The 25,236-nt window shown below is 45.7% G+C and overlaps 1 protein-coding gene across 1 annotated transcript in view; it reads right to left on the bottom strand.

Moving 5' to 3' along the window:
* Positions 1-25,236, bottom strand: part of LOC119655721 (exostosin-1) — a 265,040-nt gene that overhangs the window by 7,097 nt on the left and 232,707 nt on the right. Inside the window, exons 6-9 of the mRNA XM_038061754.1 lie at positions 23,304-23,407; positions 23,088-23,238; positions 22,727-23,017; positions 12,196-12,512 (exon numbers count right to left, since the gene is read on the bottom strand). Of these exons, the coding sequence (XP_037917682.1) occupies positions 12,196-12,512; positions 22,727-23,017; positions 23,088-23,238; positions 23,304-23,407 (863 nt within the window). The remainder of the gene's footprint in view (positions 1-12,195; positions 12,513-22,726; positions 23,018-23,087; positions 23,239-23,303; positions 23,408-25,236) is intronic.

Here is a 25,236-nt window from a genome sequence, read left to right as displayed (position 1 = left end):
TCAACTCACCTCATTTCTCCCCACATACAACTCCCTGTCCTCACCAATTGAGAAGAGACTCGCGCTCCTCTCCTTCATCTGCCAAGTGTCCCCCAATAATGTCCACTAAAGTGGTATTACTGAACGTCAATTCTGTCGTCAGCCGACAAAAACGTCACGAATTGACCAATTTTCTTTCCGCCCACAAACTCAACCTACTCCTTCTCACTGAATCCAAACTCAACCCTAGGCATAAGCTGCACATCCCCAACTATACCACCTTCTGCTCCGATCGCATTGAACGCCAAGGCGGGGGCACAGCCATATTAGTAGCGAATCCCCTAGACGCCCAACGGGTTTACATCCCATCCACCATCGCCCCATCCATTGAGTTAACCGTCGTTTCCATAGCCACACCGTCCTCCATCATATTCATAGGCAGCCTCTACTGCCCCGACCAAACCCTTAATCCCGCCGACATCTCCAACCTAGCACAGCACCTCAAAACCTTACCAGTTAGTCAACACAAACGTTTCTCCCTCGTACTAGGGGGCGGCCTAAACGCCAAACATAATACATAGTATAACACCACCATAAACGCCAAGGGCAATAGGTTAGCCAACTGGTACACGCTGCACTCCCAACCTCTACAGCTTACCCTCCTCCCCACCAACCAACCCACCTACAACTGGCGAAATACCCACTCCTTCATCGACCTCTTCCTGGTAAGCAACCACCTCCTCATCCACCCCAGCTACCCCACCTCCCCCCAAGACCTTCCCACCATTCCAGGCATGAGTGACCATGACGGAGTGGTTTTCCACTTCAACACCACGGATCACCTACCCAAATCCCAGCCTAAATTCCTTCCCAACTACGCTGCCACTAACTGGCAACGCCTCAACTATAACCTAGCCGACAAATCCTCGACCATTCGCCTCCCGTCCAATCCATCTCCTACCGAAATCGATTCAGCCGTGGAAAAGCTCACGGAATCCACACAAAAGGCCTGCAACGAAACCATCCCTCTCAGACCACTAAACTACCAGGACCTAATCACCCTGCCACCGCACATCCTAGACCTTATCAAACAGGAAGCAACCCTACGACGCCAACTCCACAGACACAGATACGCTCCTCAATTTAACTTCCTCAAGTCACAAATCCACTCCTTCACACAGCGCATCCAATCCCAGATCCAGACGCTATACGCTGATCACTACGCGGTAAAGCATGCAAACATCTCGCTTAATCAGCAAACATGCAATAAACCCCGGGGTACCTGCCCCCGACTAGCCAAACCCCGCTCAGCCAGCGTCCTCCCACACAACACCTCACCCAAAGCCCACGCCGACCTGATTGCCAACAGCTTTCTGGCCGCCCACCACACCACCCGACATTTGTCCGACCCACCCACAGAAACTGCGGTACGCCAACACATCCACAACTTCACTAACACGCCAGCCATCCACACCCAATTCCCAATCCCGTCACCCGAATCTACAACACCCCACTGCTTACCAATACAAGCCGTCACACCCCAAACAGTTGAATCCATCATCCTCTCCCGAAATAATAAAAAATCAACCGGGTCCGACCACATCCCCATCATCATCCAAAAAAAATGCACCAAAACCCTAAGCCCCTTCCTCGCCCAACTCTTCAATCTATGCCTCCTCTCTGCACACTTTCCCATCCCATGGAAACGATCCCACATCGTCCCAATCCTAAAAAAGGAACAACCCTCAGCCTCCCCGAACAGCTGCCGCCCCATCCCCCCCTCAACGTGACATATAAAATTTTCGAACACGTCATTCACGACATCATACTCCAACACATCCCCGACCACGACATTATCCCCGCATTCCAGTTTGCCAACAGGCGTGGCCACGGCACCTCACACGCCCTCCTAGTCCTCAAAACTGACATCCCATCCCAACTAAACAACAATATCCTCGATATCCAGAAAGCCTTCGACGCGGTCTGGCACGACGGCCTCACCTACAAACTCTCCCACACTTTCAAATTCCACCCACAATTATGCAAACTCATCCTTAACTACCTGTCTGATCGCCAATCCTTAGTCCGTATCCACGATGCCCTATCCGGCCCTTACAGTCCTCCCGCAGGCATCCCCTAAGGCTCAGTTCTGTCAGCAACCCTCTTCTCCTTGTACACCGCCGATATCCCACTCCAGCACCCTACCAACTCCCCCCAAGCAGCCAAAACCATCCAATACGCCGACGACTTGATCCTCTACACCACTTCCCGGAGCATATAATCCGCCCAAGCCCGTATCAATACCACAATCCTAACCCTCCACAAATTCCTCCGATCCTGGATACTCCTCCTCAACCCCAGAAAATGTGAAGCCATCGTCTTCCGCGGTAGAGCCACCTTTACCCGCAAGATGCTAGCCGACACCCGCAACCTCACGATCAAAATCGGAACATCCACCATTCCCTCCGTCCAATCCACTAAATACCTGGGAATAACCCTCAATACCCGCCTATCACCCATGCCCCAGATAAATTCCATCATCTCAAAAACCCTAACAGGACTAAAAACCTTATGGCCCATCCTTAAGAAAGACTCCGCTATCTCCCCCAAAGTCAAACTCTACTGCTACAAGCAGCTGATCCGTCCCCTAATTACATATGGATTCGTCGCATGGTGCGACGTCTCCTCATCCCAAATGGAACGTCTGCGAACGAGTGCGTGAAAGGAGGTTCTTCCGCCTATTACTCTCCCAATCTTATCTCCACTCCAACCAAGCCGTCTGTGATGAGATAAAGTGCTCCCGCATAGACCAGATCCTCTTGACCTCAATGACCAAATTCTTCACCAAATGCCAAACCCACGAAAATAACCTCATCCACGGCGGTGATTCGAAAAATTCTGGTCAGGCGACGTAAACCTTCAAAGTGAGCCACGTGGACATCCAGGACCATCGACTGACAAGGACGAGCTGCGTTTGCTAGTCGAATCCGACACACGTCAGTCTGTGGGGGACATTGAAGAGAAAGTGGGCGTACACTATTCGACAGTTTCCCGGGACTTGCAACAACTTGGAAAGGTGAAAAAGCTCGACAAATGGGTTCTGCAAGCCCTTACGGAGCAAAATATGATGCTTCGAACGGAAATTTGCAGTTCTCTACTCACCCGCAACAGAACCGACAGAACAGTGACATGTGATAAAAGGTGGATATTACACGACAATCGTCGCCAATCAGTACAATGGCTAGATGCTGATGAGCCATCGAAGCATATGTCGAAACCGAACCTCCATCCGAAGAAGGTATTGGGGACTGTTGTCTACAGCTGGAGTTATCCACTATTCTTTTTTGGCACCTGGAGAAACGATAAATGCACAGAAATACTGTGCCCAACTCGAAGAAATGCACCAAAAATTGATTAATCAACGGCCGAGATTGGTCAACAGAGATGATGTGATACTCCTTCACGACAATGCACGACCTCATATACCCAAAACCACGGTTCAAAAGTTGAACGAATTGCAGTATGAGACTCTGCCTCATCCACCATAGTCACCGGACCTTTTGCCAACCGACTACCATTTTTTTAAGCATTTGGATCATTTTTTGGCGGAAAAACAATTTAGAAACAAAGAGGCTGTCAAAATTGCCTTCCACGAATTTATCAACACCCTACAGTTGCACTTCTACGAAATTGGCATACATCCTCTTGTATTTCGCTGGGGGAAGTGGCACCTATTTTGATTAAATAAATAAATTTTTGTAAGCTTTACAGTCGTCTCAAATTTTAGTACAAAAACGGCCATTTCATTTGCAACAACTTAATAAAACAAAGCAATTCTTCTTGAAAAACTGAGTCAGCTCGAAGCACCCGACTAAGCGGATCATCCCTGATCAGGGCACACCAAACATGCAAAGGGGGAAATTACATATTCCCCCCCCCCCCCCCCCAAAATATACCTGAGTGGGATATCAAATGAAAGGTCTCAGTTGATACTTCCACGAGCAGTTCTAAGTTTCGACGTAAATTGCAAAATAGGGGACTAAAGAGTTAAAATGTGTGATTCTGGTTTAGCTTCGGCCGTATTAGGCCTGAATTTTATTGGCCCCCTGAAGTGATAAAAGCGAGGTTAAATGCCCCATGTGTTCAAGAACCAAGACAGTATGTCGAAACGACAAGTCGACGGCAAGGCGCCCAAGAGCTGAATCCTGACCCCAAAAGGATCTGCCCCTGACCACAGCGAATCCGACATGGGGTGCGAATCGTCAGAAGACGAAATTGAAGTCTCCTGCCTAAGGAGACAAATACGTGAGCTTAACGCAGCCCTGAAAAACGTAATGAGTCGCTACCACTGACTCGATGCTTCTCTCCGCGTTACTGACCTGTTTCCAACTGACTCCCTCACAAATGTGGATGCGCAGGGCAACGTGTCAGAGACGCTCCCACATAAAAAGCGAGATGAACAAGTCCGGGCACCCATACGATCATTCGAATCCGAGAAACTATAAATTCGAAGAAGCGCAGCTCCAGCTGCATGGCCATTCCCACCGGTCACCTCAACAACAAGGACCACCAACAACACTACCTCTCAGCCCCATTAGCCTTCCGTTCATCACACGAAGATAGATTCCGCAAACATTGTGGAAGCAACCCAACCATTCACTGCAAGCCAAAACCAAATGAATCAAGAAAAATTCTCTCCCTTAATTACCTGGGCAGCCCCTACGACATCCAAAAGTATAACCAAAAAGATCCTTCACTCACGTCCTCGACACATCCCAGATGGACCATTATCTCAATCTCCAAAAACATCACGTTAAAAAAAAAATCAATTTTTTCACTCACGTCCTCGACACATCCCAGACGGACTATGAATCCATGAAAACACAACTGAAAGAAAGTAACCATCCGCTCTTCACATACACCCCGTCCCACTTCAAACCCGTACATCTAGTCCCACGTGGACTAGATTTCACATATTCCCCGGAGGAAAAACTAAATTAACTCTACAGCCTTGATGTCTCCGAAGTTACCAGTGCCCGGCCTTACACAATCAACTGGTCATATTCAAATTCAAAACCGCTTCATCTATTCCTCGTGACGTTCAGTCTGAAATTCTAACAGTCCTCCCTCACGAACGCCAGGGTGATGTTCCATTGTATCGTCAAATTTGAGCCAGTACAGCGCCACGAGATAACGCAGTGTCGAAACTACCAGCACATTGGACACGCTGCATCGAACTACAATCTCCCATACCGTGGCGTTAATCCCACATCGTCCCCCCTAATGCCCGAAGAAACAAAAGGAAAATCCCTCCAGCATCACCTGCGGAGCCAACACACATCCGATCAATTAGCGCAACTGCCCGATGTTTGTGCAAGCCCGCGCCCGCCAAACACAATCTGTCGTTCCCGCAAAGCCTAACCCTATCCAACCCAGCGAGCCCACCCAAAATTCTTCTACCCATAAGACAATCCCAATCATTCTCCTACGCAGCAATGCATAAAAACGGGAACCGCCCGAAACCCACGTTGTACCTTCACTCGGAGGTCAACACGTCCACGTTCAATTAACCTCGCAACTTAGTACCTTCCTTTCCAATACTTAAAATTCCCTTTCCTCACCAATGGAGAGGAGGCTAGCGTCATAAACTGTCCAATTTCCTTAAAATCCACAAACCAAACCTACTCCTTCTCACCGAATCCAAACTAAATCCCAAACATAAATTCTCCATTCCTAGTTATACCCCATTCCGCTCTGACCCCTTGACGATCAGCGAATCTTCATCGCAACCACAATTACCCCGTCGCTCAACCTAACAGTCGTCTTCGTCACCACTCCTTTATCATATTCCCAGACAGCCCCTACTGTCCCGATCCATCCTTCAATCCAATGCATAAACCTCAATGGCAATAGGTTAGCCAACTGGTACGCCTAGCGCTACTACCAACCCACTTTCTACACAGATTGCACTACATATAAGTACAAACCTAGCTTTCCCAATGTCAACCTTCTCCGTACTGACCGCCCACAATCCTTTTGCGCTTCCCAACCAAGAGCACAAGATAAAGCCTGGTACCTAATAATAGACACCAATCTTGGTTTGATACACGGTCGAAACAGAATGAGAAAGAACTTCACCATATCTAACAAACGTCCATCCAAGCATAAACCTGTCCCACTTTAGCCTAACCCTTCCCACCTTTCATAAAGGTTACTATCACTCATACCTGAATCACATCATCATTAGCACAAACATTACTCTTAATCCCCATCCGCATATATATTCTCTCCTGGAAATCGTTCCCGGCATTAGTAACCATGGTGTAATCTTCGATACTTAACTTCCTGAAGTAGGCATCCATCCTGCCCCAGCCTCAGTTGCGGATTACCAGAGCACGCTTCCCCTCAGACACCACCTTGTCGTGATGGGGAAGTCTGTGGTAGTTTACTACTACATTAAGGGTGTCCAAAAACACATGAAGAAACAAGGAAACAGGAAACAAAGGATTTTAACTCTCCAAGTGGTAAGAAGGCCCAGACTTCGAATCCACCTGCGACTTTGAGAGATCAAGCGTGGCCAAGGGACGGATTTTGGAGGCCTCATCAAATGTTAATGTACCCTTCACGGAGACATCTGTGGAAAACAGGCTCTCCACTTCAGTGGAAAACCTACACTCGGTGTGTACGGCGCAGTCAGCCAGAAAGGAAGGAAACCTGAATACGACCAGCCAATCGGTGGCACTGTTGCCTAACTCTTCTAAAATACGGGAGAGGAAAGTTCGGCAAGACGCTGCTACACCACCAAGTCTGGCGATATCCAAAGAAATTGGATGCAAAAAAGCAGAACATTCGGCAGAAGCTGAGGACAAGCTGGTAACCCTAGTGAGATCCACACTGAACCCAGCAGACTTTTCTGTTAGCGGTGGTTTTCATATTACTGTACTTATGGCTGGTGCTCAGAGGTGGCGGTGAGGAAGACGGGGCGGCAACCCTGTCGGCCAAACCAAAACCAAGTGGCCGAGGAGAACCTCCATAGTGGTGGCACCGGGAGACGCTGTACTCACTTTCGTTTGCCGGCCGTGATGCAGTAGGCGAATTCTCCAAAGGCCTAATTAGGGCGATCAGACCCGAGTCTGCACGGGGATTCATCTGAAGTGGCAAAGTGGTCACGAAAACTTACCAGGGGTATACTGGTACCATGGGAACCGGGATAGCTCCTGGACTCTCATACTTCGGGTGAACTCCCGTTGCATGTGAGTACAGCTCGGTTGTTTGCGGTTGGCCTCCCTAGTGGGAGTTGCATGGTGGTTGTGGTTATGCTCAGCGAGAAGAGACCTTCGGGTCTCGGTATTGTGTTTCAACACGGATGCCGTACTCCTTAGTTCGGTAGAGATTTAGGTAATTCTTGCATCCACCAGTATGAATGCTAAGCCATGCACTTGGTATAGATTGGTACCGTTGTTGCTTGTCTCAGCGGGGCTCTGATTGTGGTCATAAAATCAATACGGGTCTGAAGAGGGCCGTAGGATTAAGTTCCGGTTCAAGGACTATGGGTTCGTTTTAACAGAATCTGCCGTATTGGATCAGTCGAGGGGACTAGGATCTTCTTCGTTGAAAGATCCTCGACGCCGAGGGGCGGCCTTCTGATGTCAATTGTTAGAGGCAACCATGCTGAGACAATTCTATTCCCAGGACCTTGTTGCGGTCAACTTACAATATCAGGTTAATGGTAAAAGGATAGGATAGGTGTCTCTGCTCACTTACCCTATGATTCTTTGTGTCCTCCGCCGACGCAAGAACTAAGGGATCTGGTAGTGAATGCAGAATCAAGTGGCCTTGAACTCTTAATAAGTTGTGATCCGAACGCTCAGCACACTTGTTGGGGCAGTAGCTAATGCAATCCTAGAGGAGAGAAGCTGTTTGATTTTATCAATTCAGCTGATCTGATGACCGCGAACGTAGGGTGCGCTCCTACGTTCATGGGGCCAAGACCAATTGACCTAACAATCTGCACTTCAAAGTTGTTAGAGCTAATTAGAAACTGGTAAATGCTAGATCAAGTCTCACTCTCAGATCACCGTTACTTAGAATTTAATGTGACTATTGCAGGCGAACAGCACTTTTGGAGTGCTTTGGAGAGGCTTGTCCTATTTTCTGAGGCCAACGTGATAAAATGGTTCCATGGTGGAACCGAGAACCGCAAAGACTCAGGAAATCAACCAGACGACTTATAAATCGTGGTTGCAAAAGCAATAAAGACTACTTAAACGTCCGGAACTCATAGCGTGAATATAAGACGCTCGTAAAACGTTCGAAAGAGGACTCTTCTAGAGCTTACTGTGAGGAACTGGAAGGTGAAAGGGAGACTGTGCAGAGTCCTTATTAAGGGTGAGTCGGCCAAGTTAGACTCTCTTAGGAAACCGGAACTCCAGAGTTGAGTTCTTGGAAGTTCACCACCGGGAACACAGATCTCAGAAATGGGAAGAAGAGAATTGGCGGTTTCTACAAACCCTTCAACACGAAGGTGTTGCAAGGGGAATTTGGACCCTACGAGAGTGGTTGTTACCAATGAAAAGGTGAGAGCTACTATACTATCATTTGAACACTTGCAAACACCTGACATGGAGGGTATAGAGGACTTAGAGCAACTTCTAAAAAATATTTTTCGAGGATGTCTTGCTCTGGGCTATGTGCCTTCCATTTGGCAGGAGGTGAAGGTGGTCTTCATACCGAAGCCTGGGAAAGATAACTATTCAAATCCAAACAACTTCAGGCAAATCAGCTTAACATCATTCTCGCTGAAATGTCTGGAGAGACTAGTTGAATGTCACATTCGAGAAAAGGCGCTAAGGTCGCACCTACTAGAGAGCATGGTGTTGACGAAACTCTAATAAAGTGGAAGTGGAAGAGAGATTGCAGTATGCTGAAGTAAGTGTTGAACGCTTCCTAATAACGGAAGCGACCAAAGGCTGCCCCCAAGGAGGTGTGCTATCGCCACTTCTGTAGAGTATGATGATCAACTCATTACTATGCGAACTGCAAAATCTGCCAAAACACGTTCAAGGAGGAAACTGAATGGTCTTTGCCTTCTGGGAGTTATTCTAGACAAGAAGCTTCTTTGGAATAAACATGTAGAAATAACGATGAAACGAGCTGTCCCAGCTTATGGGCTGTGTATTCGGACCTTTGCCTCCATATGGGGACTTAGCCCTCAGGTAGTAATGAGAATATATATTGCAATCATTATACATATGTTTAGTAGAAGATATGAAGTTATCCTGAAATGTAGGAAGTCCCAGAGGAATGCGTGATGGGATATATGGAAGTCTTCTACCGAAGGTTCAAAAACAGAAAATGGTTCTGGAGGAGGAGTCTATCCCTCGAATAAAAACGAGAAGTGGGCTTTCCCCTTGGGACAATACACAACGGTCTTTCAGGGTGAAGTGTAAGCGACCCTAAGGGCGGCAACCAGGATGATTGATGAGGGGTTGAAGGGCAGGCGCATCGCAATCTGTAGCGATAGTTAAGATGCATTGAGGGCATCGAGTAGCCCTTTGATCACTTGAAAAATCGTTCAGGAATGTAGAAACCAATTGAACTCTGCTTCTAGATTCAATACGGTCGAATTACTGTAGGTATCCGATCATTATAGTGTAGAGGGAAATGGAACCTCGGATGCTTTAGCAAAAAAGGGTTCAATTTCTCTTGGACCCTGGTTCCCCAAACCATTCTAGCTGGTCGAGGCTTTCTGCGTGGTACCCGATATGAGGGTTTCATATCTGGTAGTCATCGGTGGAAATGTTCCTTGAGCATACCACACTGAATGCAAGGAACAGTTTTGCCAAATTCAGGAATGCACGCGATCATGTACACGGCGCAATTCGTGGTTTTTTTTGGGTCGTTTTATAATTTTTGCAATTACTGTAGCCGTTGAAAAATTCGCATTGCATTTTGTACTTGTAGGCCTTGCCTGTCGGCTGAACCAAAACCAAGTGGCCGAGGAGAACCTCCATAGTGGTGGCGAGTCTGCACGGGGACTCATCTGAAGTGGCTTCGGTCACGAAACCTTACCAGGGATATACTGGTACCATGGGAACCGAGGTAGCCCCTGGACTCTTATACTTCAGGAGAATTCTTGTCGTATCTGAGTACAGCTCGGTTGGTTGCGGTTGGCCCCCTTGTGGGAGTTTCATGGTGGCTGTGGTTGTGCTCAAGTGAGAAGAGACCTTCGGGCCTCGACGCGGTGTTGCGTATCAACACGGGTGCCGTACTCCATAGTTCGGTAGAGATTTAGGTAATTCTTGCATCCACCAGTATGAATGCTAAGCCATGCACTTGGTATAGACTGGTACCGTTGCGCTTGTTTCAGCGGGGCTCTGATTGTGGTCACAAAATCAATCCGTGCCTGAAGAGGGCCGTGGGATTAAGTCTCAAGACAGATACCTACGTTAAACACCGAGGACTTCACTGCTTGCCACTGGTTGCTTCTGTTTCTTTCGCTTCGATCTTTCCACCAGCAGGGGTTTTTTGGCATTCCGAATTCGGGATCTCAATTGGTAAGAAACATAATTTGACGATCCTGCTTTTCTTGCGCCCAATTTGATATAACACAACCAAGTGGATGAAAGAGACGATTTTGATGAGCGTGGTTCGAAGTGCTGGGGTTAGCTCGTTTAGTGTCTGCTAAGCTCTGATAAAGGCGACAAATAGCCGCCGAAATATAAATAAAAACTTCTAGTAAAGGAGGGATGATGCGGTGACCTGTCAGACTGAGACACTTGGACACGGCAGCATGAAGAACGTCACCGATAAAATGATGAAATAATATCGGTGACAAGATGCGGCTCTGGCCGACTCCGCTTTTCATCTGAAATTCCACTAAGATTTCACTTCGATGCAGAACGTTGAAGGAATTATTTAGGACAAAAGATAAATATACGAATCTGGAGGTTGTTGCGATAGAGACGATGGTCACCTCAAGGGATTTGAGGGTAATATCAGAAAGGATTGTGTGGTGAGAGAGGTGGATTATCGATTCAGAAAAGATTGTAGTTAGGAAATAAAGTCATATTACGGTATTGTAGCTTGATTTCATTGAAGAGTATTATTTGTCGTTTGTGTTTACCAAAAAATAACATAAAATAACTCGTGTCTGCAAGCAGCCCGACCGACTTAGGGGTTAATGTTCATTGCGATGAACCTAATATTGTATTGAATATTAACATAAATTGCCGTAATTGCTCAGTTGAGCGGTAAAAATCCTGTGTAATTTGGTGATTGAGGAGCCGGTATGTGCCACTGCAGAATGCAACCATGAAGCACAAGAATGGCCGAGTGAAGGACGCTGTCGAAATCTCACGCTCTATTAGTCGAAAAAGACCTTGGATTTGAGAAAGCCATCATAGGTCATAGTCAATCTCCAGCCTAAGAACCTTGTTTTCGGTGGTGACTTCACCTCAAGGCACACCTCCTGAGGCGATACGGCAGATAATAGAAATAAGGTGGCTCTGTTCAAATAGATCCACAGCCAGGATTCATTGAACCCGCTTGGGGTGGCCTTACCTGATACACCTGGAAGCCAGACAGATTTGGTATCGATACCTTAAGCGAAATTTCCATAAATATGAGAATAAAGTCAATACTGAATACAAAACATTGATCTCCGGGAATAACTGCAAGCATTCTAATCCGGGAAATGGTTATGAAATTCTGTAACGAACAACTTTTTCCCGGAAGTCAACAGATGTGATGCCTGGCCCAAGTTTGTTCCAGCACATAGATAGGCTGACGGATCAAAACAAATCACGCAACTTCATCCGTACCAGGAGCACAGAACCTATCTACAGTGACCCAAAAAAAAGGTGCAAGTATTAGCGGAGTTTTTTGAGCGCTCATTTCTCCTTCCCCTCACAAAAACCCGGCAATCATGTTAATTTTTGATTCAGCCGTCGAAGTGTTCGATTCTGAAAATACAGATAAACTGACAGCTTCTTCTACTTCCTCTAGCACGACAAGTACCAACTTCAAACCTACCCAAGGCCTCCATGAAGTTTCTTCTTGCACTTTTGCAGGCTTAAAGAAAATTACGGAGAAGGTTGGATAGGCCAAATAGTTGTTGCAATAAGGTTATTTTGGGTCACTCGATACTATTGACAAATCAAATTAAATCTTAGATAATTATACATTTCAGATAAACCAAGAAAATAGCGTTCTTACCCAAATACAGCAGCAAATGTATTCAAGCAACTTTGCCGTTGGATGAAGTGATCAGGATCGTTCCACGGTGATCGTCCACCCTCACGATCCTTATAACCCTTTCGCTGTGTAACCTTTATTGGCGGTTTACGTGTTACATGCGAAACGAGGAGATTCATAAGGATATCTTCACAATTAGAGGATTGTTGAACAGTCTTCAGTAGTAACAAGGACAGCCAATGAGTGTACAAGTAGTTGTAGTAGCGATGATAGAAAGCTGCTCCTGTTAACACAATGGAATAGTAATTGGTCCATTTTGATGTGTAGCCCCATGCATTCTGTAAAGAGAAAATAAACAGTGAATAAGTATTGAATAAGTAATGAAGAATTATTGACTATTTTTCACTCAAAGATGTAGAAGCAAAATCAGCTGGGTTATAAACAGCTTCTTAGCATATAAATCTCCAAGGCCAGAAGGCATAATGCCAGTCCAATGCCACCCCAACACCTATCCCTTTCTAGAAACAGTCCCCGGTATCACTGACCACGATGCCGTGGTCTTAGAGATTTCACTCCCCGACAGAGCCACCCGGTCTTCTCCTACGTTAGTCCCGGACTTCCAGAAGGCGAACTGGAACCTCATTAACCGCACTCTTCAATCCAAACTTGAACCTCTCCTCCTCCCCACCAATGAAACAGTTTCCAACGACACTATAGATTGGACAGTTCGTCAATATACTGAAGTAATTCAGCATCTATGTGACAAACTGATACTTTCTCGTTCCCTTAACTACCGCAACCTTATTTCCCTGCCAAACGATATCCTCGAGGATATTAAATACAAACGTACCCTAAGGGGAGGAATCCTCTCGCAATCCTCTCTCCGTGACGAAATCCTTTCCCTTGACAGGTCAATCCGCGATAGAATTTTAACCCTCTACACCAACCACCTCCACAAACGCCTCTCCAACATAGAACTGAACCCTGAACTTAGAAAAACTTGTCCTCGTCTAGGCAAGTCCTCCCAACAAACCACCATTCTCCCACAAAATATCTTAATTCCCGAAAAGGTGAACATTCTAGCCGACCACTTCCTTCAAGTGCACCACGGTACCCTCCACATTCGTGACCAACACGTAGAAAGTGTTGTGAGCGAAACCAAAGAACAACTACAATCCGCACCAACTTTTTACCAGCCTAGTCCCAACCTAAACCTTTTCGCTCAACCCCTTATACATCCCGATCCACATGATGATGTTTCTCCCATCCACTTTGTCAGGCCAAGTTCAGTGGAAGCTGTAATCGCAGCCTCCAAGAACAAAAAATCAGTGGGTCTCGACAAAATCCCGTCCATAGTTTTAAAAAAGTGTGCCCCCAACATTTCCACTCGATCATTAACCACTGCCTCCTCAACGCTCACTTCCCCACCGACTGGAAAAATGCTCGCATAGTCCCCATCCCAAAAAAGAACCTTAATCCACTTAATCCTGATAGCTACAGGCCTATCTCCATCCTTTCTTCCTTCACTAAAATTTTCGAGCGGGTCATCAAATCCCTCATAGACGAGCATTGTACCTCCAACAACACTCTACCGGAGTTCGAATTCGCCAACCGAACTAAACACTCGGTTGAGCACGCACTGCTTGTCCTCAAGACTGATATCCTCCTAGGTATCAATCGGAGAACGCCCACCATAGCCTATCTCCTTGACCTAAGGAAAGCTTTCGACTCCGTATGGCAATACGGACTCACGTACAAGCTTTTCGTCTTATACTTGCCCCGCCGGCATTCCTCAGGGTTCAGTCCTGTCTGCAACCCTTTTCTCCCTGTTCACCGCGGACATCCCCAAACCAACTCCATACCCGTGTCCCATCTGGATCCTCCAATACGCGGATGACCTAATCATATATACGGCCACCAAAGGCATCTCCCGTGGTGAAGCGCGTCTGAATGCTTATTTAGACGAACTCTACCATTATTTCACCCGTTGGAAACTCTCCATAAATCCCGACAAGTGTGAGACCATCGTCTTCCATGGAAACATGAGAATGACACTGAAAATGTGGAGTGACACTAGATCTTTGTCACTCACAATCCACGACGAGCCCATTCCGACCGTTAAAGAAGTCACCTATCTCGGAGTGACAATGAATTCCCGCCTCTCCCACGTACCTCATATAACGAAGACACTAGGCCGTGCAACTGGTGCCTTCAGGTCCTTGTATCCTATCCTTAAATACAATATCCCGACGTCAAAAAGAGTTAAGCTGTTTTGTTATAAGCAGCTGATCCGCCCACTCCTCATTTTCGGTTTTATTTTCTGGTCTGATTGCTACCCATCCCAAATGGAGCGACTCCGCCTCAAGGAACGCAGGATCTTTCGTTACTGTGCCAACATCTTTAAAAACGAAGACCGCTCCAAGTACATTTCCAACCAGATCCTCTACGAGTCCTGTCAAACTCCACGCATCGATGCCTGCCTTACCCGTCATGCCCTCAACTTCCTGGTCAAGTGTCAATCCCATCCCAATCTACATCCTCTTGTCTCTAAAGTCATGCAGATCGAGATCGTTGAAGATAACCTTCTTCGGACTCATCTGTTCCCCCAGATTCTCTTAACCCTCCAGTCACAGAACCGTCTGATCGATCCCCTAGGTAGAGTAGTCTTCTACACAGGCAACTTCTCCGACTCCCAATTTTTTAAACCTACCCATCACTAGCACCCCTTCCAGCTGTTAAGTCCCATCCCTCTCCCGCATGTCACCCATCCTAAACCAGTCCCTTTTCCCTTCCAATCCCCCCCCCCCTGATTTTATATATGCTCAACGAGTGGAGGTTTTTTTCAGCTTTTCCTCCAAAATGACATGTATATATTTTTCCACATAGTAATAAGTTAGATTAAGCTTTATGTTAAGTTTAACTGTTAAGGTAGTCCCTAAGTTTGTTATAAGTTTATGTTGATTAATTCTAGTAAATAAAAAATTGTTGTTTTGCGGAATAATGCCAGTCATGCTCCAGAATTAGCAAGAGATACGTACAACCCTCCCGGAGACGAGCGCGCATGGTTTTCGTACCGAAAGCGGGTGCGACCATGAGTCTGCGAAGGTTTTTTTTTTTTGACTAATCAACGTCACCTCTTTTCTGTTGACGACCCTAGAGCTCGCCTGGACATCCACTTAAGGACAATCATGGAGAGAATGCTTTTCTCTCTCTTTCTCATTACTCTCTCTAGTCTCATGACGCCTACCTCAAACCCAGAGAATCAAGTTTTCACGACCAACACTACCCGGAGCTGATAACGTTCACCACCAAGCTAAGGGTACCCACCTCCCGCAACTAAATGAACAAAGATTGCTTCTTTCCTCCAATGTAAAGTATTTGGTCTGGGCTGGTTCGCTGATGTACAGAGCTCTGGTTCGTTCCATCCTAACGTACGGTTCCTTTGCAGCTGACAGGCGCTGAGCAAAAAGTACAATAGAAAGAGCTTAATAGGATTCAAAAGACCTCGTGTGTAGGTGCTAGTGGTGCAGTCCTGCGCAACAGATGCCTACAATGTACCCCTACACTTCCTCTCTTTAGGCCTCCATAATAAATACACTGTCTGACTACGTTGGATGTTGGACAGCGAAGTCCTATGGGAAATCTGGCCATTCCTAACAGACAACGCCATGTGATAGCCGAGGTTCATGAGGAGGAGTGGAGTGGAAGATCGACGAGATATCAAAGATGGTGGGTGGAGTCGATGCGAGGGTTTTCTCGGATATAAACAGCCGGACAAGGAGGCTTTACCGCAATAAGTAATGAATCTGGTAAAAGACATGTGGATTTTGGTGGCCATTGTGTCTTGTTAGCAGTGAATGTCAAAAATGCATTCAAGTAAGGCAATTGGCTGACATAGATGTCCCCATATATTTGGCGAGTTTAATCAAGGATCTCAGTTCGGAAAAGACTCATTACTGGTAGTGGCGGGCATGATTCTAGTCGAGATTCTGATTAAAGAAACGAGTGGGCTGTATTATGCGAGAGATGTTCTGAGGTGGTGGCCAGGAAGACGGGGCAGCAACCCTGTTTGCAGGAACAAAAGCAAGTGACCGAGGAGAACCTCCACGGGGTGGCACCGGGAAACGTTGTAATCACTATGACATGCTGGTCTAGATGCAGCGGGCTAATGCTCCAAGGCTTATATACGGGAACAGATCCAAGCCTGCACGGAACTCCTCTGAATTGGCTTCGGTTATGAAACCTTACCAAGGGTATACGGATACCATGGGAACCAAGATAGTCCTGATTCATGTACTTTCAGCTCGGTTTTAGCGGTTGGCACCCTAGTGAGAGTTCCATGGGGGCTTTGGTTACGTCCAAGCGGATAAAAGACCTTCGGGCCTCAAACGTGATGTTGTGTTTCAACATGGGTACTCTAAAGTTCGATAGAGATTTAGGTAGGTCTGCACTGCACTCAAAACCGGTACCGTTGTGTTTGTTTCAAAGTTGCTCTGATTGTCGTCCCGAAATGAATTCATGTTTTAGGAAGACGATGGGGTTAAGTCAACCGGACACGTATTCATGTTAAATCACTAAGGACGTAACTGTATTATTCGTTGGGCGTAATTTCTAATTGACCTAAGGGAAATAGGATGATCAAACGACCCTCCTGAGTGGCCGAAGATGACCTAGAGGGAAGAACTATCCCAGAAATCTAAAAAGTTTACTTCATTTACCATGAATTTGAGTTAATTTTTTTTTATTTGAGGACTTCCTTCCTTTCTCTGCCTCCTTGACCCCGCAAAACTTTAGTAGGGACATCCTCTAAATAATGGCCTGAGCATGTCAAGGATGGGAGGGAAGTTCAGGGGCGGCGCCTCAATAACTATCTGAGGCAGAAGAAGCAATGATCGAGACTGTGATCCGTCTTGGATTTTCCCTCTCGATCGCGGCACTCGGGTCCTGAGACTTACGGCTCCATGTGCGCGGACGAGCTGTTTTTTTTTTATATTTTCTAGGTTTAGCTCGCGTTCTGGGTTTTTCCTTAGGCAGTCGAGAATTCCTTTGTTTGATGTGTATTTTTAGATTAAGTGCGGACCCACGCGTCGGTGTAGACACGTGAGGGATCAAAGCGCTCACGTGCGCAACCGTGAGGAAGTAAGGACGAAAACGGAAGTAGAGAAAACACAAGTGCCTAAAGGCAAACTTACTTTACAAAGTAACAACTAAATGGTTTTCCCCTTGGGATGGGACTGGACAAACCGAGGGTGGTTTTTAGTGGGCGCGAATCCCACAAACTTCCGCTATCAGTCCGACTGTCGTTCAGCGGGGGTGTCTTTTCTAGGATTTTTGCACGTGTACGAACGAAGAAACACTGCCAATTACACAGACGAGGCAACAATGAATATTCGGCCGTCACTTACCCCATGATAGCCATGAGTTGAAGGTATTGACAGCAGCTAATTTTATGGTCCAGAAACGACTTTTGCCGTCTCCTTGGGCGAAGGCTTACGCAAAGATCTCCAGGTGACCATGAGGTGGCTTCGGAAGCAAGAGATACAGAGACATTTTTGGATATAGTTTGAGGAGGACTATTTGAGCTATCTCCAAAAACTTCAAAGATGGAAGTATCTTGGAGCGCAGTTTACTCAGGGAGAATTTGTGCAGATAAAGTAAAAAAGTCACGGTCCAAAATATCACTTTTTGAGAGCTTATGACCATTTAAATAATTCAACGCTATAGAAACGTCTAATTAATTTCAAATAAGACCCTTCAATGCAATTACCAGGATTTGTATTGATGAAGACAAGTTTTTATTGCTCATAAGCAAAAAGGACGATCCATAGTGGCTGAAACCCGGCCCTTAACCCAAATCAACTTTTCAGCAACATGTCGGTGATATTTTATAATTTCCTTCGTAGGCTTTGGAGCCCCATTAGGTACGGTCTCCCAGGATTCGTGAGTGGATTCCAAGCGGAAATACTGATGGATACTGAAAGGCGCCTATTGATGACTAGGCGATGGCCTGAGCCCAAAGCCATTCTAACCGACGGCCAAGCGGATGCTAAGAATTTGCACTCAGTGACAACATCTTTCAGGCTGGCCGGGCAGTGTAGGGACGCGCTGAACTGTCTGGACAGCACGTTCAAAGTCACCCTACTCTGGGTTCCCGTTCATAGAAACAAGAGGGGACTGAGCGGGCCAGGCGGGGTTTTGCGTGTGACCAGACGCATGCAGAAGCGTACAAGATTACTGCCGATACTAGGTAAACTATTCTTTGAGAATCTCAAAGAGATCCATAGTTGCAGGGTGAGAGAACTACTAACCTTCTTGAATACTACGGACTAGCTTAGTTGCTTAGTGACTGACTTATGCTCTAAGCTATTTTTATGGAGTATTCGCGAAGTGATAGAAAAGTAATTAAGATTTTTTATTATTTTTTTTTGAATAATGATTTGATCCCCTTCAACGTAGTTCTCTTGGGTAGCTATTGGGTCTATAACTTAATTCGTGTTGTTTGCCAAAAGATGGGATATTCCGATATCATAACCATTCTTTACAAAGGGACAAGATGGTATCTCAACAGATTTGCACTTTCCTTTCACGAACTGCACTTTTTCATGACACTTTCCACAAATAACTGTTTCCGAAAGAACACTAAACAGCGAGAAGAACTCCAAAATGACATACACAAAGTTCCGTGATGTGGAAGGAACAAATTTGTTGCTTGTACGAAGTTTTCTTACAGACGTTCAAGTTTGAGCTTCGTTAGTTTCCTCCTTGTCGTCCTTGGAATGTTGACTGCCGAAGAATTTTCAATTTGGAACGTCCAGGGCGTTGGTTGCTTGTTTTAGTTCCTTCCCGATCGATCGAATGAACTCCGGACATTTCATTATTCATGGAATAATAAAAATTTGTAGAAACGAAAGTACTTTACGAACGTAAACAACCTAACCAAACAGTTGTCAATAAACAATAACAGCAGCCTTTTAATAAATAGCACGAACACCTAGTTCGATTAGTTTTGCTTTATAAAAGGTAGAATCCCCACCATGCAGGAAAGTTCCCGTCCTTGGCTCGCTTACTAAAGGGAAGCGAGTGCGCGCGAGCCAATCTACAGCAGATCAGCTGACAAGCAGAAAGTTCAAAGCAGACGACGCGCGCTTACAAACAAACAACTGTAGCGGCGGGAATTTTTTGAATTCAATTTTAATTTTGTTCGGAGAGAAATGAAAATTTTTTTAAGACCAAAGGAAATCGATGTTTTCGACCATCCTCACTGTACTCTCCCCTTGATGATTATTAGGTTAAACTATAAATTTCCGAATATGGGAGTGTCAGCTCTAGTTTTTTTTCGACTAGACGTAGCTTAGTAGTTCGAGCTCCTGAACCTCCTGTTCTCGCGTCAGGAAGCTCCATTGCGCTCTAAACTTGTGTGAGAAGGTTAATGACGAAGAGCTATTAACAAAAGCGCAATAATAGCATTGCAGGGCAGCTGTGTTTTCGACAGTTGTTGAACACACGTAAGCTGTAAGATGTAGGTTTTGCAAGTTTGATTCATAATTTTCCAAACCAAATTCAGATTTTTCCAAACTGAATTCAGACTTTTCCAAGTCAGTTTCAGAATTTTCCATTTCAAATTAAGACATTTCAATTTCAAAATGATGATTTAAAAAATTACCATTGTCAATTTTCGACAAGTTTCAGGAATTTAGGAATAATTGTTGTCATTTTGCTCTGGAGCGAAATTTTTTTCATCCCTTTAAGCAGTGATGCTAGTTACTTTAATCCTACCTTTAGTTTAGTTTAGTTAACTGGGGGGAGCCGCAGCTCTGAGCACTCAGGCCATTATTAGGCCTATCTATCCCCGTAAGTTGCCTATTCAATGGCTTCCCGCCTACGGTGTTCGCAGGCTTTAGTGAATCTGAGAACATTCTCCAGAGGCAGAGAGTGTGCAGATTCTTCATTGAACCTTGCCAAGATGTCTTCGTCTGAGATCTGAGGATGCCGGGCAGCTGCATAAAAAGTGCAGGGCCGTCTCCTCCTCCTCCTCACATTGGCTGCACACAGCCGAAACCACTACTCCAATCTTTTCCATATGGTAGTTTAAGGGGCAGTGTCCCGTCAAAAGCCCTATTAGGGTTTTCATGTCCCACTTCTTAAGGGACAACAAAAATGCCGCTCTAGTGGCCCTAGGCTCTTTTACAAGGATTTTCGCTTGCCGGCAAGAGTCTAAATTTCTCCCTTCAGAGTAGACTTGACAGTAGATGGTCGGATTCCAAGAGCTGGTTCTGGCCCTACCATTGTGGATCCAGATCCTCGGCGAGCTAGTCTGTCAGCCTCCTCATTGCCGGCGATGTTAGAGTGCCCCGGCACCCACATCAGGACTGTTTCGTTCAGTCGGCCAAGTTTCAGCAGCACCTGATGACAACTCCACACAAACTTGCTTGATATGTTATTGCCATTTAGCGCAGATAATGCCGCCCGACTGTCGGAACAGATTCGAATGGTGCGACCCCTCCATTTCTGTCGCAGACATTCTTCTGCTGCCAATGAAATGGCATATATCTCCGCCTGGAATATGGTCATCATTTTTCCGAGGGGTCGGGCCAGTTTTATAATCGGATTCTCCGAGAACACCCATGCGCCCGATGCATCCTCCATGACTGACCCGGTGAAGATTATTAGGTCTGTAATCTGAAAAGACTCATGGCCACTTGTCGACCATTCTTCTCTTTCGGTGATTACGACAGTGTATGTCTTTTCAAAGACGAATCTGGAAACCATATGATCAGTCGGCATCAGGGCTACCGGATGTTTTTCAAGGAATTTCCAGATAGACGCATGCCCGTTGGATTGGCCGCCTTTCCACGCCCCAATGGTATCGAGCCTATATGCGTCATTGGCCGCTTTCCGTTTCACCTCCAAGTGAATGGCGGGTAGGATAGCTTCAAGTGCCGCAGTCGGCGCGTAGTACTCATTGCTCCAGTAATACTTAGGCAACCAAGTCTCTGAATCTGCGTTAGCAGCTTCCTGCTGTTAGCAAAGTTCAGTCTTGGCCACCAGACGATGTATGCATACATCAAAATGGGTTTTATTATGGATGTATACATCCAATATATCCGTTTAGGTGAAAGTCCCCAGATCTTATCTATCGCATTCCTACAGCACCAGAGCAATCTGCAGGATTTCTGATATTGTTCCTGGATATGATGCTTCTACGTTAACTTGGAGTCGAAATGTACTCCTAAGTACTTGACTGTTTGTGCCAGCTGGATTTCCGCCCCTGCTAAGGTGGTATAGCTGCCCCACCTGACGTTCCTAGTGAACATAACTAGTCCAGTCTTCCTAGCGTTCACCGTAAGTCCATTGCGGAGGCACCAGCTGTGGATTACATGCAGAGTTGCATTCAAGCGGTCACATACTGTGTCCGCAAACTTGCCGGTAATTATTACGGCTAGGTCGTCCGCAAATGCTTGCGCGAAGACTTTTTTGTCCTCCAGGAGCCACAGCAGGGTATCCATTACCAAGAGCCATAACAGTGGAGAGAGAACCCCTCCCTGTGGGCAGCCCCTGAGACATCCTGCTTCAATAGACTTCTGGCCGACCGATATGTGGATTTTTCTCCACTCTAGTATGTGAAGGATCCAACTGATTAGCAGCGGTTTGATTCCATGCTGTCTTGCCGTAAATGAGGCATAATTGAAGGCACCTTCGATGTCCATGAATGCGCCTAAAGCGTATTCTTTTTCGGACATCGCCTTTTCAATTTTTGCCGTAAGTTCATGGAGTGCTGTCTCCGTGGATTTGCCTTTCTGGTAGGCGTGTTGCCTATGATGAAGTGGCCACTTAGGAATGTGTGTATCCTTTATGAACCGATCTACTAGTCTTTCTAGTCCTTTTAGCAGAAAGGACGTTAGGCTGATCGGTCGAAAGCTTTTTGCGTCTGTGTAGGTGGGTTTTCCTGGTTTGGGAATGAACAACACCTTCACATCCCGCCATTTAATTGGAATATAAGCGTGCGCTAGGCGTGCACGATATATATTCCGAATGTGTAAACCCAGGGCATCCATTCCTTCTGTTACTAGGCGCAAGGATGATGCCATCCGGACCTGCAGACTTGTATCTATGGAACGAGTTAAATGCCCATTTCACTCGCTCCAGTGATACTACTTCGTATGCCAGATTCCAGTCTTTCAGTTGAGGGCTGTATGCACCTGTTGACCCCGAGATTAGATTTTGGATACTGCCTGGGAAGTGTACTTCAAGCAAATGATTTGCCGTTTCTTCATCGCTTTCTGTGTACTTCCCATTCTGTAAACGTAAATAACCCAGTTTCTGGCTACGTTCTTTGACTAGAATCCGCTTCAGCTTTGAGGTTGCCTCAAGAGAGTTAGTCGCGTTAGCGTCTCCAAAGTGATCGTTTAGCCGATCTTATGCTCTTCCTAATCCTACCTTAATTCCTATCACATATCGCATGTCCATTTGCTTGATGGTGGAAACATTCAGTTTTCCTCGAGTCAATACCATATTTGTTTTGCTATTTTTCGAATAAGGATCAAATACTCACCTTTGAGTCATCCCAAAAATGTGCACGAGCTGGATATCCAACAATACGATCTGGAAAATTTCGCCAAACCGAATATGCAAAGTCCAGCTCATCAGTATTAAGTGTTGCATCCTCGTCTAGGGAGAGGATCGCATCAGTCTGAATTTCATCGTAAGGATAAAATCTTTGGGATATGCTAGGCCGTTCATCGTTCATCAACGGACTTGTCATTATATGCAATGGTATGTGATTGGTTGATGGCCATCGTTTTTTGGATGGAATCGGACGATCAGCTGCCCATAAAACTAATATCTGCGGGAAAAAGGAAAAAAAGGACAATTAATTTTGAAATAAGGTCACCTTTTTGAAATGAGGCACTTACTCTATCTACAAATTGACTTTTTGATATAGTTTTGACTAGTTTATAAAGTGCTACATTTGGAGTCATGGGAGCCCCAATTTGGACATATATCACGGCTGTGTAGTTCGAGCGTGGTGAGTAATCGAGGCGGTCTAATAAAAATGGCATAAATCTGTAAAGGAGCAGAAGAAATTCGTTAGTTCTAATGGAGGGGACGTAATAAATTTTGGGACTTACCGGGAGGAATCTGAAAATGTAGGAAGTGTAAGCAAAGCACCAGGAGATGAGTTCCAGATCAAACTGTTTCGTAATGGATAGTCTGGTAAGCGCTCTCGGATTATCTGTAAATAAAAAAAATTGAAGGATAAAATGGACTGTGTGAAATATGGAATGGTTACAATGCATTTTCAATAATCAATTATTCTACATATATGAAGTTCAGGAATATAAGGAAATTGTCTTTGTCACAAATTTGCTCTCGGGAGATGATTGAAAGAAGAATATCTTTTCTACAGGTAAAAGTTATCGAAATACACCATTTGCAAGTCAAATTAACACTTTTAACAAATGAATTTAATCCTTTAACATATCAAATTAACACTCTTATTTCTTATTTAAAATAACTGCTCACAAGGGGTTAAATAAGTACATAAAATTTGTTTGCATAACGTTTTTACCTCGAAGTAGGGACATTCTAGATGAACTTAACAATTTTCCAAATCAAATTAACCACTCCAACTTCAAATTCACGTCTTCCTTTTAAAATTCAAGGATTTATAAATGAAATTAGCGATCAAGCAATGCACTGCAGGATTGACTGACGCGGAACGCAACTCCCTGAGGCCAACCTATCTCTCTCTGAGGTTGAGCTGTCTCTCGTCTAGCGCGAATCGCGGCTTTTCAGGGGCCAAGCCTTTCGTCTACCAAGAACGTTAGTGAGTGGTGATGGCCACACCCTGTACGAGGTGAACCTACTATTAACAAAACGCTACGGATCTAGACTTGGGAGTCGAAAAACATCACCCCCAATCCAGGATGTCATGCAAACCGTGCACATTGGATAGTTTGCAGTCGGGGGTAACTGGCAGTATTCGAACGGAGCCTCACTGATATCTGGTCGCCTCAGTAAGTGAGTTAGACTTTACCGTGCTACGGGGAGCTATAGTACGGCGGACCTCCTAACCCCCATACTCGTGGGAATCAAATAAGCAATAAAGAAAAAAAAACGAAAACCAATAAAGCGGGGCCCCGTACCGCACACAAACTGGTTAATCAGGCGGAGACACATCTCCGAAATAGTAAAAGCAAGGTGATTACACACAAGAAGAGAGAAGTTGGGACGTCAAGCTGTGGATCTAAGGTATTGGTATACTGCGTGGACAACAACCAACAAACGGCCCTGCTCAAAAAGCAGGGACCAGTAAAAGCACGTCTTAGATAAATATATCAGACGTCAGGAAGGAGAGAGGTCTCAGTGGCGCAGACGCTAAATGGTACCTGCGCTATCTGAAGGAAGGCCTGAAACCAGAAGGGGCCCTTAAGAAGGCTCAGGATAGACCTAAGCCATCTCTACCGGAGCCGAGAAAGCTATGCTACTGCCGTCAAGGGCATTCCACTGGCCATACTGCCAAAAATGTTTCCCGAGCAAATACTCACTCGTGAGGAGCAGGAAATCATTGAAGAACTTGTCGTCAGGCAGATGTGCAAGGGATGGACTTCCAAACTTGTGTTCGTCAGGATTCGCTTCCAACCACGTCTTATACTGGTGGACTGCGCGACAGAAAACATTGCAGAGTGGATTAGAACCATAGTTCCTAATTTGCCAGGCGTGGAAGAGGCAGAACTGTCAACATGTGCTGGGGATGATATACCAGGAGCACATATGGTGACAATTTTTCTTCCAAAAGCCGCGAAAATAGAAACGGAAGATCTCATGGGCCTCCTAATCACTCAGAATGAGGATCTCCATACTATGGGGAGTCTTCAGAAGCAAGGTGGAGGCAAAGGATAAACTCCTCACGATCGCGATAGATGACCGATCCCTAGAAACAATCAAATGTCGGAGTTTCCATATCGACTTGGCAACATGCCCGTGCATGTGCACAGGGAAAGGCCATAGAGGCGGAAAGGACTGGATCAACCAGGGAAGTAGACTTGATACCCAGTGAAG

This window comes from Hermetia illucens, chromosome 4, assembly GCF_905115235.1.
Source record: "Hermetia illucens chromosome 4, iHerIll2.2.curated.20191125, whole genome shotgun sequence".
In the NCBI taxonomy this organism is placed as follows: Eukaryota; Metazoa; Arthropoda; class Insecta; order Diptera; family Stratiomyidae; genus Hermetia; species Hermetia illucens.
Note: the sequence above shows the minus strand (reverse complement) of the source record. Positions and strands in the feature narration are given on the sequence as shown.